The 17,182-nt window shown below is 36.3% G+C and overlaps 1 protein-coding gene across 2 annotated transcripts in view; it reads left to right on the top strand.

The window, feature by feature from the left end:
* Nucleotides 1-237: 237 nt before the first annotated feature.
* EML1 (EMAP like 1) overlaps nucleotides 238-17,182 on the top strand; it is a 149,706-nt gene continuing 132,761 nt past the window's right edge. For both annotated transcript variants that reach the window (XM_081336730.1, XM_081336729.1), the window contains exon 1: nucleotides 238-476. In XM_081336730.1, coding sequence (XP_081192856.1) covers nucleotides 446-476 — 31 coding nt within the window. In that variant the 5' untranslated portion in view covers nucleotides 238-445. The remainder of the gene's footprint in view (nucleotides 477-17,182) is intronic.

The following is a 17,182-nucleotide window of genomic DNA, read 5'->3' as shown; positions in this document are numbered from 1 at the left end:
ATAAGCTTTTTGCATCATGATTATTTCAGTGGGCATTTGAGTTCGGATTCCCAGCATAAGCTTAAAAGCTTTTTCATAAATATTCCATGGCATTTTCTAGCCTTTAATGTGCCAGTTACAGAGGAAGCTGTTTGAAGGGGAGGGATGTCAACAAATTTATCCACCAATAGCGTGCTCTTTTGGCACAAAAGCACATTCTTATCTTTACATCCCATAATGGGAAGGCAGAGCCAGAATACGTTGCTCTAAACTCTTCTGGTGGGTAAATACACTGTCGGGAAGAAGAAAGAGAAGAACAAGAACAAGAAGAAAGCGGGGGTTGGGGTTGGAGAGAGCAGTTGGTATTTTCTTAACTCCTGATCTGCTTGCCCGGATGATGGAACGAGTTCTGTATTTATGCTCTTGCGGCTTCTTCTAAGCAGAATTAAAGGAAACTTCTTTTCGCATGATGTCAGACTGCGAGGGAATAGCTGTGGGTAGGTGCTTGATTTCTATTTACCACACTGTCCTAGTTCACATTCTCAGCTTGCAAAAGCAATACATAGGAAACTGGCCTGGTTCTTAAGTAGACATCTAATCCTGTCACTGTGGGAGAACAAGAAGGTGTGAGAGTTTGGGGAGGATTTTCTGTTTCAAAGCCCGTTTACATCCTGCAGAGCTTTTGCGCAGCCCTAACAGGAAAAATATCGGGGAAGCGACATGTTCTATTTAGTTTAGTTAGTTTAACGTTTTGAATAATAAATGTTATGTGTTTATTTGGCTTGTAAAAATAATTAACTTCTGTGCTGAGGGATTAGGCAAGGGGCATTAATAGTGTGTGGAAAAATTGTGACAGCATACAAGGTGACTAATACCTTAGCCATGGTAATATCCAGATTTGTGTTCAGGATCACCTTGGCAGGCACTGTCTGGAACTGGGACCAAAAATAGCAGCCTGCTGTAATATATTCCTGTCATTTCCTGACTGCCAAAGATTGCAGAAAAGGGAATGGAAAGGAAACAGGGATTTTTGCTGAAAGATGGAAGTACACTTTAGTTTGAACTTGAGTTCTTAGCACAGTGTATCTAAGTATATTCTTTTACTATTAGAAGGCTATGCCAATCTTAGCAATGCACCGTAGAAATTGGCTGAGATAGATGTTCACAAACTTCTGAACTCTCACTATAAACATTGCACCATATGGTTTCTATTCCAAAAAGGAAATTGCACTAAAGAAATCCAGTCCAACTAAACTGTGCTGTTCCATTTTGTGATATAAAACAGCTCATTTGAAAATAACTTTAGATCTAGAAGAACAAAACTTTATCCTTTTCAATACTGCATAAAGTAATTCTGAGCAATCTGGGAATCACTTTATTTCCTGAGCATGTGATGATGTCCATTATGGTATTTTAGAATGCAAATTGTTTTTCACTAGTGATTTGCAGCACCTTCTCCTGTCATCCTACCATCCTACCAATATAATGGCAGTCTTTATTGCTCTGATTGTGTCACAGCAAAATGAAGATTGATCAATGCTATGAATCAGTAGAAGAAATAGCCAGAGACTATTGAGCTGATGCTAGGCTACCAAATATCTTCCATTGTCAAGAATTAAGAGAATGAAGACTTGAAAACCTATTTATTCATAATATTAAATGCATTTTCATTTCTGTTATCTTCCATTGCTCAAATCCTTGTTAAAGATTTACTTATTCTATAACAAGGTAGATCCAGAGAGAGAATAAACCTTACATAATGATAAGGAAAAAATGGAAGGCTGAAATAACATAATATAACAGATAAATGAACATATGCAGTGACTGTTTTTAAAAGTGAAATAAATGGCCAAATAGGTAATATTTCAATGAAGTGAACTCAGAATTCTTGCATCCAGCATCTACAAATATTTTAAAATTTATATTTCATGGAAATGATTTTCATTGGTTTGTTTATATCAAGTGTTTTTAGACTGGAAACTGAGCAATTATTAGTACTATTACTAACTTGGAAATCTTTGTTCTATGCTTCAATTGTATCTTATTTATCATTCTCAAAGTATAAGTGTGCCCTGCAGCAATAAGTTTTGTTTGAACAGTTTTTTATATTCAAAATATGTATTTCTGCATCTCAGAACCCATCCAGTTCTAACTTCTGTGTTGCATGCATTAGATTAGAGGAGTCCAGTGGAAAAGAGAGATTCTTGTCTGTCATATCGATTGCCCCGTTGCCTGGTTTGTTGCAGAGCTAGTTGTTAGAAGCTGGAAGCATATTTGCTTAAGCAGAGATGAGTCATATCAGGGAAGTGGGAGAAGGCAGGAAGGTGGGAGCTACAGTAAATGACAGAAACAGTATTTACAATGAATGTAATTCAAATTAATGCCATAATGACTACACATGTGACACCTTTAAAAAAAGGCTTAAGATATAGCATTTTGCAACTATTGTTAAGGAAAATAAAATTTTTGCCTTACTGTGGCAATAACTGTATTACAAACACATAATCATTGGTAGTGTTATGTACTGGGCTTGTGGTGATACACCATGTGCGTTGCTGGAGCAGCCAACGGCTCTCCAGCAACCCAGACTGGCTGTCTCCGGTCCTGCAATTGGCTAGCCCCAGGCGGCAAGAGTGGGTTCAAACCCATTGGCTGCCGCCTAGGGGCTAGACTATATATTGTGGCTGGTTGCAGCCCCAGTTTCAGTACAGTTCCAGCAAGAATAAAGCATGAGTTATCCTGTACTCAGCCTTGTGTCATCATTCCTGCACCCAAAAGCCCACGACTTAACAGGTAGTTCTATTGATTTCAATGAATATTTGCCTCCAAAGATTAATAAAAACTTTTAAGTGCAATGATTTTATACTGGGCAAAGTGTAAGAGATTAAAAACGATAAAAACAACCTTCTTCACATTCATCATAGTCTGATTCTGCTACAGTCACACTGGATATCTAAAAGTATTTAAATAAATACATGAATTGCTTTAATGCAGTTGTGCATAGTTTGATTCAGAGTATTACCATACATGGCTTCAGATCTCTACAGGAAGTAAGTTAAGTTTCCAGCCAGTTAATTGAGTCTAGCTCGCTGCTTTTATTTACAGAAGGTTCTGTCTTTCTCCTCCTTAAAAATGGAATAGTTTTGTGCAAACGTAAGTTGTTTGCACAAAACCTTTCTTTGCAAAATCCAGATCCTTGTCCAATGAACAGCACCCAGAAACACTGCTAAGGAATTGGCTTTAGAGCCATACAGTATTAGGTATAACCATAATATTCATAATGTGCCTTTTGATATTGAATAGTTATTGAAGCCTGATACACAGAATCGTTTTGTTAGTCAAGATGACTCCCCCAGCTCTAATTCTTTAATTCTGACCATGGCTGGATCCACACAGTATGTAGCTGGTTATTTATGCCTCAGATTATTGTGTAAAGTCAATTGGGTTAATTTTGTAACACATGATTCAATTAGTCATAAGATATATCATTTTGTGTAAACAAAGTTAATAAGGTTTTTGTAAGTTGGATTTTTAGTCTTAATGCAATAAAATCTAAAACAAGGCAGTCGATAAACAATATCATTTTCTCCAGCATGCTGGATATTATTCACTTTTTCTACTATTCAAAAGGAAAGAGGATGAGATCTCATGTGGAGCAGGAAATCCATCTGTGCTGGAAACTGAGCTTGAAAAAAGAAGCAGAGAGATAATGTTGTTCTCTGCAGGAAATCCCAAGTCATTATGGATTCCTCAGGAAATCTAATGGAGAACAGGACTCTTTCATCACGCTAATTCTATAAATCCTCATGATATAGTTGTTCAAATACCAGAAAATCAGGTTGTGGACATGTTTATATATATATATGTAATTTTTTTTTGCTTGCTAACAAAGAATAAAGGGAGATTCTTTGTTAGCAAGGAAAAAAAAATTACACAAATATGAGCTGCCACTCCTGTGGCTACTGACTGTAGATGGCCTTGGGCTAGGCCGAAACAGGAAATAAGATTTGTCCCGTGTCTGGGACTAAGCAAGTGTATTCTGAATGCTTAACAAACATTTAAAACATATATACATACATACATACATACATACACACACACACACACACACACACACACACACACACACACATATATATATTTGTGTGTGTGTGTGTAAATTTTAAATTGCTAACAAAGAATTAAGGGAGACTGATATGCATTTCAAACTTATTAGTTTTCATCAGTCAGCCATACCCTTCTGAGATTCGAACCTGGGCTGATTACACATTAGGCAGTTGTTTTCACCTCTAAGCCACAGGATCTCTCTCACTTTGTTAGCAGAGAAGCAAGGGGAGATATATGACAAATGCTTGTTAACTATTTTTTTTAGATTACCTTGCTAGGCCCCAAACATGGGACAAATCTTTATTTCCTGTGTCAGCCTATCCTGAAGGCCATCGACAGGCAGTAGTTTCACCTCTAAGCCACAGGATCTCTCTCGCTTTGTTAGCTTAGAGGTGAAAACAACTGCCTAATGTGTAATCAGCCCAGGTTCGAATCTCGGAAGGGTATGGCTATGGCTGACTGATGAAAACTAATAATTTTGAAATGCATATCAGTCTCCCTTAATTCTTTGTTAGCAATTTAAAATTTACACAAATATGAGCTGTCACCGGTGTGACTACTGCCTGTCGATGGCCTTCAGGATAGGCTGACACAGGAAATAAAGATTTGTCCCATGTTTGGGGTATATATATATATATATATATATATATATACATATATATACATATATATATATATATATATATATATATATATATATATATATATATATATATATATATATATATATATATATATACACACACACATGCACATATTTGTTTTCTGAGGTTTTCGCGGGTGTTTGTATGTAGATCTTTGGTCATTCGGGGGTTTTTCCCCACACACTTCTCCCAGAAGAACGAAACTGAAGTCACCAGCCTGAGGATGACGGATGAGATTTCGTAGAAACGTAGAAACTAGTCAATTGTACACCAGATGAAATTATTTGATAAGAATATATTGGTTAGCCCACATAATTTCTAAACTTTTATAGCAGAATAAGAATCGGCACAAAATCCCACAGAAATAAAACTAAACAAAGCTGTATCTCTAGGAAATTGTTTTATATAGAGGTGATAGGCTAGCCCAGTGTTTTTCAACCTCAGAAATTTTAAGAGATGTTGACTTTAACTCCTGGGATTCCTCAGCCAGCTATTCCTAATGCTGACTGAGGAATTCTGAATGAGAAACAGAAAGTCTTAAAGTTACTGAGGTGAACTGAACCATACATGCAATGCATTCTAAGCAGAATTTATTGGCTTTTATGCTTTTACCCCTTCTTTAGAGATTCCCCAGCATCCTTAACATCCTATTTTCAAGACGGGTTTTCTGAAAAAGGCTTCCTATACTCTTAGATCTAGCCAGCTAGTAACTGAGTTGAGAGCACTGCAGTCCAACTTATTTCAGCTATACAATGCTCACTTTTTTTTTGCTTCGCACATGTCACTTGTCAAGCTTACATATATATATTTTTGGCCCAAAATTTCAATGAATTCATGAATAAGAAAAAAAGAAATCAAAGCTTAAATAGGTACCCTCATTTCCCCCCTTTCTCCATCTTTCTTCTGCTCACCTTTGCCATGCATTTATCTTTACATATTTGTTTGTTCATTTGCTGATTTTCAAAACAACCACCAGAACAGGCTGCTATCTGTGTCGTTATGATGGGTTGATTAGTTTTCAAAAGTATAGGAAATTTGGCTGAGGAGTCAGAAGCACGGGTTCGCAAGCTGTGCAATGGACTATCTTTCTGTTGTTGAGTGTGAGAGATGCTGCTGCCACATTGATGGTAATTGGAAGTCAGAAGTGATGAGGACAAAGCAGGAGAGTAGTGTAATTGTGACAGGACTTGGGAAGATTTAAACATGAAGCAGATAGCAAAATTAGTCCTTGAGTTATGACAACAATTGAGCTCAAAATTTATGTTGCTAGGTGAGTCATTTGTTAAGTGACTTTTACAACCTTTCTTGCCACAATTGTTAAGTGAACCCCTGCAGTTGCTAAGTTAATAGCACAGTTGCTAAATGAATCTGGCTTCCCCATTGACTTTGCTTGTCAGAAGGTCACAAAAGGTGATCACAAGACCCCAGGATACTGCAACTGTCATAAATATGAAATAGTTGCCAAGCAACTGAATTTTAATCATGTGGCCAAGGGGATGCTGCAACAGTTGTAAGTGTGAAAAATGGTCCTAAGTCATTTTTTAAAAATTCTGTTGTAACTTGTGGTAAGTCAAGGACTACTTGTAGTGTGGCAGAGAAAAGATGCTATTTATGATTTTACACCAGCCACTGCTTTCCTGACAAAGACATGTACAGAAATGATGCAGAGTCTTTTCCAGCAACGAAGGATTCAAAATTCTTTCCTTATATAGTAAAGAACTTAGCACTATCTAGCTGCAGTGCAACATCAAAACCTATGGTAAAAAGTTGTTTTTTTCCTTCCATTTAGTCGTGTCCAATTCTTGGTGATTGCCTGAACAAATTGCTGCATTTCTCTTAGCAAGGTTTCTCAGAAGTGGTTTGCCATTGCCTCTTCCCTGGGGCTGAGAAAAAGTGACTGGCCCAAGGTCACCCAGCTGGCTTTGTGCCTAAAGTGGAATTAGAACTCATGGTCTCATGTTTTGCAGTCTGATCCCTTAACTACTACTACTACTACTACTACTACTACTACTACTACTACTACTAATAATAATAATAATAATAATAATAATGTTGGAAGGGACCTTGGAGGTCATCTAGTCCAACCCCCTGCTCAGGCAGGAGGGGAGACTAATATAGCTATTTCAAGCTTCTTTGCTCTCATCAGTCAGCCATACCCTTCTGAGATTTGAACCTGGGCTGCTTTGCATGTTAGGCAGTTGTTTTAACCTCTAGGCCACAGGCTCTTTCTCAGGCCACAGGCTCTTTCTTACTATACCAAACTGTTCTGTAAAAACTAGACATGTTAATAAATTCATGGAGTTGTAGTTTATGCAATTGTAGTTGTAGTTAAAATAACCAAACACCATAATTTCAGTGCCATTTATAGTCTATACAAGGGAGATATTTGAACAGCTGCACAATTGTTCTTGTTGGGTGGAGTGGGAGTAGAATAAAGACTGGATGGGTGGAGAGCTACTGTCCACAACCTGTTTGAGAGTCAGTAAGTAGACAGTAGCTGTTAATATTTCTTCTCCTATAAGAAACTTTGATTATGTGTAATTCTTTAGATTTTAGCAGGCAGCCTCTCAGTAGAAAGCATTGACTTGCTTTCTCTCAGTTGAATGGAAAATTAAATGTGTGGGGAGATGAGAGGGCAAGAACATAAAAGAATGGGGTGGTAGAAAAATGCATCCTGGGATTTCAACCTAGTACAGTCAGAAGAAGAAATGCCAAATATTCTGACATCAGTATAAAAAAAATAAACAAGTAACTAAGGCAGCAATCCTATAGGGTCCAGAAAAGTAAGGCAGAAGTAGGCAATTTTCACACACATACCAATTCTACAAAAAAGTACACAGTGCTTTTCTTCCCCATGTTGGTGTTCTAGTATCAGCAAAGGGGAGAAGGGAGACCTGAGAATAGACTGGGGTAGATCACAAGAAGCTCTGGAGCTTCGTAATCCTCCAAATCTCATCAGGAGAGGGATTATTGTAAATCAGTCTTCGAACTACTTTGAACCCCTGTTACTGCTTGCCGTGGGAGTCTTTACTAACCTGCTTTCTACTGACAGGTAGCAGGAAGACTGCTAACGTTAATAATGGCTCCATCAAGGCAAGGAGGATTGCTCTGCAAGAACTGAATGCAAGTTAGAAAATTCATCATGTAAATATAGTAAAGCAGTATACTTATAGTAAGTTGACATAAATGTTGTAACCTTACAAGAAACCCCAAGTGCCATCATACAAATTTAGGTATGCAATATCCTAGTACAGTGATGGTGAACCTTTTAGAGAGCGAGTGCCCAAACTGCAATCCAAAACCCACTTATGTATCATCGGGTGCCGGGTGGGTGTGGCCCATTGGGTGGCATGGCCCATTGGGTGGCTGTGGCTGTAACGGCAGACTGGGTGGAACTAAAAAGTTCAATCAATCAATTCCAACTTTGTGAGATTTTTTTTTCCCTGCAAGAAGTTGAAATTGGTTGAGTGAACCTTTTTTTTTTTGCACACGGCGTCGGGGGCCTAAAGCAAAAAAAGCTGAAGGCCTAGGACTGGGGTGACGGCACGCGTGCCCACAGAGAGGGCTCTGTGTGCCACCTGTGGCACCCGTGCCACAGGTTCACCACCACAGTCCTAGTACCTCTGTCAGAAATCAGCTTGAATAAATAGCAGAAATTTCCTCGGAAGATGGTTTTAAGTCTGGAGCCTTGGTGGCACATTGGTTAGAATGCAGTACTACAGGCAAACTCTGCCCACTGCCTGGAGTTCAATTATGATGGGCTCAAGGTTGATACAGCCTTCCATCCTTCCAAGGTCAGTAAAATGAGGACCCAGACTGTTGTGGGCAATATGCTGACATTGTAAACCGCACAGAGAGTGCTGTAAAGCACTATGGAGTGGTATATAAAAATGATTGCTAATGCTATTGCTATTGCTAAGTCTGTGAAGTCAGAAGTACCAGGAACAGTGGAAGCATTTCTAAACAAATGAATATTGACAGTACACACACACAAACACACACAGACAGGGAAAGTGATATAGCTGCTTTACTAAAGAAAAATACATATATAGCATAGTCATTCTTGTTCTTATTAACATCTTTTTGATCCTGAAATAAATCTGTGTAGTTAGATAAAAGGTTCAATGCTGTATCCTTCCTTTGTTCTGCTACCCCAGAGTTGTTTGAGGGATTTAGATTTTAGGAATTTTGATGATTGCATTGTCTGGATTCATAAGGAGAAACTTAGTGATTCCCCATTTTCACATATACTGAATGTACTGTTGCAATTCTTGACTTTTAAAAAATCAAGATGTATTAAAAAGTGTATTTTGAGAAAAATATATTTGAAAACATTCGTTTTGAAATGTTGCATTGTTTTTAAAACTAAGCGGATAGATACATAGATATAATACTAAGCAAATACAGATTTGGAATATTTGCTCATTCCTAATATGGAGATATTTGTATCTGATTAGAAAAATAAATGAGAAGTCCCTTTGCCTGGCACATGGTTTAATAATTGTGTTTTTCTTCTGCTATTTTATTAACTAATGTAGGGACAGATTGCATCACTTGAAATGGAATTGCAGTGCCACTCCTAGAAGTCATACTTGTAAGCACTTTCCCATTCAGTGGAATTTTAATTAATAAGCACACCTATATTTGCATTGTAAAATGTGCTACGTTGTAATGGCAATTTCTAATAAATTGTAAAATGAGCTACTTTATTTGTTGTATTTGAAGAACATTGTTTATTAAAAATTGCCATTACAGTGTACCATGTTTTACAGGAAAATGTATGCATGTGCAAATAAGGGAAAATTTTATTTACAGTTAGTTTGACTAACCTATAAATAGAATTGTTTTTAATAGTTTCAATTAAAATATGTCATGAAAAGTGAATCAATGAGAGAGGGAATACCATTATTTGTTGCTACTGAATAAAAATAATTATAAGTGCACACATATACTCTCTATATCAATGTGTTGTGTATATAAATGTGAAGTAGAATAGGTTAAAAGTAAATGACCTATTCAAAAAAAGTATATGAGCCTCCAGATCTTTGAACTGCAGTTTATAACATTAGTTCCAACTGTCTATTATCCCAAATAGCAGGATACAAAATAACAGATTTAAGTTACGGGAAAGTGATTGAATGTTTGGAAAAAATGTTAGGAAAAAAGTGGAAGGAAACAATAAAAGCAGTTCTGTAAACTGACACTTATCCAGAGCATTGGGGGGGGGTCTGCAGAGAGAGTACCAAGAAGTTAGGATGGGGGCACAGCATGGATCTAAGCCCTGCCCCTTTTTATGTGCTTGTAAAAAGGGGTGGGGCTTTGATTACATGGGTGTGGTCATCATCTTGACTTTTTGATCCCCCTGAAGATCCCACTGCAGAGAATAATTAATAATCTTCTAAGTAATTATCCGTAGGATAGATTATTTTAAACCAACTCCCTTTATAAGAGAACTATAGTACAGTAGTTTTGTTAACTCCGTCTAGTGAGATATCCAATAGAATTGTCTACACCATCAGACAACTACAATCCCTCGAATACTTAGAAGAAATATGACAATCGAACTTAATTATTATTCGGATTTGTACTATAGATGTCTTTGTGATAGAAATACATACACAGTGCTCATTTCACCATTGTATACTAAGATGGACAGGGGATATAGGAAGAATAGAAATCTGATGCTTCTGAAATTCCTTTTTAAAAACATCGCTGTTAACTCCTTTGTCTTGAAATCAATCCTTTTTCAGCAAATTGTGTACACAAAGGGCAATCCAAGCAGCTTTTTAAATGGCCAGGAATTAAATTGCCATCCCCTCCTGAGCAGTAAGCCTAGAAATGACGAAAAGTAGGTAAAAAGAGTCTCCAAGCAAAGGAATTTGCGTGTAGGACTAATATCCAAATGGGTTACAACAATGCAAATGGGGCCCTGCTGAGACTTATGAATGAGGGCTAGTCAGAAATAGGCTCTTGCTTTGCACAACACATTTTCACAAGCATCCCTACAGTCCATGGGTGTTGCAAGCAACAAAAGATCACAAAGCCTTTGAATTCACAGCATGCAGCCTACATCTGCTACAGGATAACGTTTGAGTTTAAAAAAAAACAGCAACAAAGAAGAGGAAAGAAAATAGCTTTCTTTCTAAGCAAAACTGTTCCGTAGTGTTGCCCGACTGAAGATTTTCCCACTTTTTTAAAAAAATGAAGCTTCAGGAGCTCTTTATCTTTTCTCTGTCTCAGATCTTACAATCAGAAAAAAAAGAGATTTTAAATAACTTGGATATCTGAAAGCTGTGCACTCATGAATGAAATGACCTTCTTTTGACTCAGAAAAGAAAGGGAATATGGGGCTAAAATCTATTCTAGAAAGCTGTCATTTATTATTACAGAGGACAGTATTAGAAATGCATTGTACCCACTTCATCAGCAAGATCATTAGTCAGACACAGGCGGGGGCGTCCCTCATTAAAATCGTATTCAATAGGAATGATAAATGAGCACATTCATTAGGATCATTTTGTGTGATATACACAATATAGAACTTGCTTTCACTTATTTATTTATTTTTGCAGTTAGTCCAGAAAGAGTTTTACATAACTCAGAACCTGGTATACAATATTGTGAGCAGGGAACCCATTTCTACTTGTCAAAAATACAAGAAAAATATCACAAACAAAGGAGAAAAAGGCAAGGGAAGACAGTTTTGCATAAAACCTACATATGCTAATTTATATGCTAGAAGGTACATTTAGGGAGAAAAGTGGAAGTATTATCACTTAATATCAATATTTTCCAAGTGATATAATGGTAAGATTTAGCTATAGCTCAGACGTCAACTGAACGTTAAAAAAAACTGCTTGATATATCTTGAAGTATGACAATGGAGCCAAATATTTGGAATATTAGTAGATATTTTCTCATTGGAGTAATTCAAGCCAAATTTGGATAAGGGGGTGCATGGTTCATCTACAGTCTGATTTCCATCATCAGTCTGATCACTAGAATGGATTTAGAAAATCAAGTAGAATCTATTTTTTTATTTATCTGGATTGAAGCATTATACAAGTACTACTGTACAACTGTTTTGATTACTTGTTTTGATGATGAATTATTTACTGTGGTAAGTGATTCGGACTAACTGAAAGATCATCTCTCACTCTATTATCCTATAAGTCTTTGTATGTAGACTTCAGCAATGAGGAGGATAGCATTTATGATTCCTCTAATTACCATTATCTTTAAATACCTCCTCATAATGCATTTCTTTTTATTTGTAGCAACTTTACATTTCTTTTCAAATACACCACCAGAGAATGCAGCATCGTATGTTAGTTTTCTGCCCCACCAATAAATAAATAAAAATACTTTGTTGGTTGATAAATCAATTAGTATACCAAGAGGTTCCAAAGTCACCTCTTTTGGCAAGGTGACAAATATATTTTGCTTTCTTACAGTTTAAACAATTTAGTCAAGAAATAATCCTTAGAACAGTATAAATTGGTATTATTAATAAATCTGCAAGATATATATTTTAACTTAATAATCACCTCTTGCATCAGTTTTATCATTTTATTTATTATTTATTTATTTATTTTATTTATTTATTAAATTTTTATACCGCCCTTCTCCCGAAGGACTCAGGGCGGTGTACAGGGCAATAAATATCAAAATGTAAATACAAAAGTTAAAAAAGAGATTAAAAAGAATTAAATAATTATGCCCAATAATACAATACTAAAAATGTGTTAAAACTTATTATCATGAAGAAAAATAATTAAAATAAAAACGTGTTAAAACTTATCATCATGAAGAAAAATAATTAAAATAAAAATCAACTCTAAATGTGCATTTTAGTCGGAAGCAGAAACTTAACCGAGGTGTTAGAAATAGCTAATGTAGATGAGATCATGTTGTATATTCTATGTCCATATATTTTTTTTATTGAAAAGTTTTACAATACATTTTTAAAAAAAACAAAACCCCTCCCAACCCCCTCCCCTCTCCCCAACCCTCCCCAACACCTCCCTCCCTTCCCCCTCCCCCCTCCCCGACTTCCCAGAGCTCAATACAGGGTATAAAAATACAAGCAATCATAGTCTACCTTATGCAAACAACAATAAAATATTAAATCTATCGCACTTTAACTCTTATAAAATAACTACAAGCAATATAAATATCACATCAGTACTTATTCAAATGCTAGATGAAACTTTTTAGTCCCATATTTATTCTGGATATAATCAATCCATCTTCTCCACTCCACAATATATCTCTGTTGCGTTTGATCTTTCAAGTACGCTGAAATCTTTGCCATTTCCGCCAGATTGGAGACTTTTAAAGTCCGTTCTTCTATAGTCGGCAGTTCTTCCTTCTTCCAATATTGCGCTACTAAAAGTCTCGCTGCCGTAATTAAGTTCAACATCAGCTTAGTATCCACAACAGTAGTATCAGTAATAATGCCCAGTAAAAACAGTTGCGGACAAAACTTTATCCTTTTCTTGAATATCTTTTGCATGTTCCACCAAATTTTAATCCAAAAAGCTTTAACCTTTTTACAGGTCCACCATATATGAAAATACGTTGCATCTTCACTGCCACACCTCCAACATTTGGGCTGGCAGTTCGGATACATACTTGCTAATTTTTTAGGATCTAAGTGCCACCTATAAAACATTTTATAAAAGTTCTCTCTTAAATTTTGAGCCTGCGTAAACTTTACATTTCTCACCCAAATCTTTTCCCAAGTATCCATTGTAATGACTTCTTGAAAATTCTGAGCCCACTTTATCATACAGTCTTTAACAAGTTCTGTCTCTGAATCAATTTCTATCAATGCAAGATATATCCTTTTAATATGTGCTTGACCTTGATCTCTAATTTGCTTTACCAAATTTTCATCAATCGTTGAAAAACCAGTTTTCTGGTCTTCCTTCCACCTGGCCTGTAATTGCCCATACTGAAACCAAGTTTGTACAATCTTTTCTTCTCTTAAAATATTATATGGCTTTAATTGCCATACATTCCTTTCCAAACTTAAAATTTCCTTATATGTAGTCACATCATGTTTAAACCCAACACTTATATTTTCTATTGCGTGTTTCGGTATTGCCCATATAGGTATCTTATAATTTAACTTGTGTCTATACTTTTTCCAAACTCGCAACAGAGCATGCCTTAAAATATGTACCTTGAACACATTATCCACCTTCTTATCATACAATAAATATGCATGCCAACCAAATAACAAATCATGGCCTTCAAGATTTAGTAATCTCACTTGTGTTAAATTAAACCAATCATCTATGTCCATATATTTTGTCTGGAATTTATTTGAGCTCTTTGGTTTCTTCAGTTACTCGGGAAACTATAGAGAATGAAGATTATGTTGAATGAGGAAACCTAGAATATTATAACTGGCTAGTCTTTAAATGATAAAACTAAAAGTATTTATGGAACCTACATACCTGCATAGCAAGAAAAATGGGATAGCAGTTCAATGGAATAGGAACAGGACCAATGGAACAGATATGTGTGTTCAGCATAACATGAAAATGAGTCTACACATAAGCAAAATATTAGGGCTGTGCAGTGCTTTGGATCTGGCTAAGAATAAGTGTTTCAGGATGCATGAGACCACAAATGCAATACTGTGTTTATTAAAGCAATTTTCTCTGTTTTAGGATCATACAGCTGCAATAAAAACTTCCCTGTGTCAGCTGCATGATTCTGAAACAGCTGCATGGCTGTTTTAATAAAATGCAGATTGGTGTTGCATTCATGTTCTCTCATGTTTCTAAACATCTCTTCCAAACTGAATCTAAAGCACTGCACACCCCTACAAAGGTCTGTGTATGCAGTTGGAGGCCATTGATTAAGAAGAAGAATAACTGTATCCATACACAGAAAGAACAATTATATGTATTTTATATGCACAGATACTTCACAAGCTATTTAGACAAATTGGGATAATCATAAATGGATAAATTTTCCCTCCTTTGTGCACACTTTCAATATAACATATGTTGCAATTCCTAAATCCCATTCAAGAAGACTATATACTTAAAACTTATCTGCATCAACATATGTTCCTAGAAATCTGAAGAGGACCAGTATGTAATATTTGTTTATGTCAAAAAGCAAGTAAGCAATGACTTATTCCCAAGCCAAAATATATAGAACGAAATGTTGACAACTTCCATGTTTGGAGCTTATTGATCCAAAGGAAGACAACTCTGTAAGGCAAAAACTCTTACTGCCACTTTCTCCTCCTCAGACTGGCATCCTAAATGCATACCTACTACATGAGTATGCATAAGCAGCCTAGCATTAATAATAAATTTATAGCAAGCAGTTTTCTTGCCATGTTAAGCAGCATTTTATTGTTACTGTACAGTAATAAAAAAGTGTCTCTGATGCTTGAAGTTGGTCTTAATATCCCTCTTTATTGGTTTTTCCTAATGTAGACTTGATCAACCTGCTCTTTTCAGGAATAAAATGAATTAAATTGTGTCTCCATTTGGTTGATAATAGCAGATACTTTATGCTCTCCAATGAAAATGCAAGTACAGCAGAAATACATAGGAATGTGGGCTCCACCTGAAGCCGAAATGTTTTCCAAGCAAGCAGTCTCCTGATGCTCCAAAGCAGCTAGAATATTTTGCCACTTGTAACACGCCAATGCTGGTCATCTCTATTTGCCAAGATGATCATCAAAAAGTGGATTGTGGCTACAACTTGGTAAAGATAACTCTGGCACAATCCTGTATAATTTAGCATACTTGAAAATCAGTATAGACACCATGAAATTGGCTGTAGAACTTGACATTGGAAAAAGGGGAACCAAGAATGAAACATAATCATGCACATTGTTCTCTAACAATCTGCCTATTTTCATCAAATGTATTATTAAGAACAGTAATCAAATCTTAAGAACAACTATGGACATTTTTAAAAAAGAGATATGAAAGTCCTGAATTGTAATTTATATCTTGAAATAAATTTGAATTGAGCCCAAAAATCTATAGTACATTCATTCAGGTTATAGTGAACCAAGTTTTCTATAAATTTGGATTTTATGTTTGAACATGCAGTGGGATTTATGAGATGTTGTTTTTCCAGGAATGAATAGATGTTGCTATTAGGACTCAAGACACTGATTTAGAGGTCCCACTTTTTTGTTTCTTTGTGGAGGATCTTGTCTCATTTACTATCTCTCCAAAATTATTAATATCTGCCCCGAGTGATCAACCACTAGATGTCTCTACATGCTACACCAAACTTCAGAATCAGGGAATGTGAAATTTACAATCAACAATAGGGACAAGTTGTGGGTTAGATAGCTGAATGCTTGCTCTTTTGCAAAGCTGTTTTGTTTTAGTGAGTAATATCATCTTTGTTAGTAGCAACACAGCTTTTATTTTTGGTATATGCTCTTTGTTTATTCTTGAGATGATTATAATTTACAAAGCCAGCTGGATTATAACGATTAGTAACAAAATGCGTGTACAATGGGCTGTATTTCCAAGTAAGTAAATATTGTACGGCAGCATTTCTGATAATCTTGTTGGATAAAATCCTGTCTGTACTCACAAAATATTAAAAATATTGGAGTGGCGAGGTGGCTCAGTCGTTAAGATGCTGGGCTTGTCGTCTGGAAAGGTGACAGCCCAGGTTTGAGAAATGAGCGCCATGCGACGGGCTGAGCTCCCATCCTTGCCCCACTCTTGCCAACCTAGCAGTTTGAAAGCATGCAGATGTAAGTAGATAAATAGGTATCACTCCAGTGGGAAGGTAACATCGCTCTGTAATGTCATGCTGGTCACATGACCTTGGAAATATCTTCAGACAGCAATTGCTCAATGGCCTTGAAATGGAGATGAGCACTACCACATATAGTCAGCATCAACTAACGGAGTAAAATCCTCAGGGACCCCTTTATCTTTACCTTTTGTTCAAAAATATATACATATCTGCTGGTTCAACAAATTCTGCTTTGTTCAATATCTCTTATCTGTTCCATCATGGCTGCTTACCAAGTCTTTTATGAATCCCTTTCTCTAAGTACTGTTACTCTCAAAAGTTACAAAGAGAAAAGATGGTGATATCTGTATTAGGCATGTATTTTGATTGGTATCCTCTTTTTTTTAATAAAGTATTAATACCACTTTATAACGCCTTGGTAAGGCCACACTTGGAATACTGCATTCAGTTTGGGTCTCCATGATGTAAAAAAGATGTTGAGATTCTAGAAAGAATACAGAGAAAAGCAACAAAGATGATTAAGGAAATGGAGGCTAAAACATATAAAGAACGGTTGCTGGAATTGGGTATGTCTAGTTTAATGAAGAGAAGGACGAGGGGTGACATGACAGCAGTGTTCCAATATCTCAGGGGCTGCCACAAAGAAGAGGGAGTCAAGCTATTCTCCAAAGCACCTGAAAGCAGGACAAGAA

This window comes from Vipera berus, assembly GCF_964194415.1.
Source record: "Vipera berus genome assembly, chromosome: 1".
NCBI classification, from domain to species: domain Eukaryota; kingdom Metazoa; phylum Chordata; class Lepidosauria; order Squamata; family Viperidae; genus Vipera; species Vipera berus.
The sequence above is the reverse complement of the archived record's forward strand: the minus strand, read 5'-3'. Positions and strand labels throughout refer to the sequence as shown.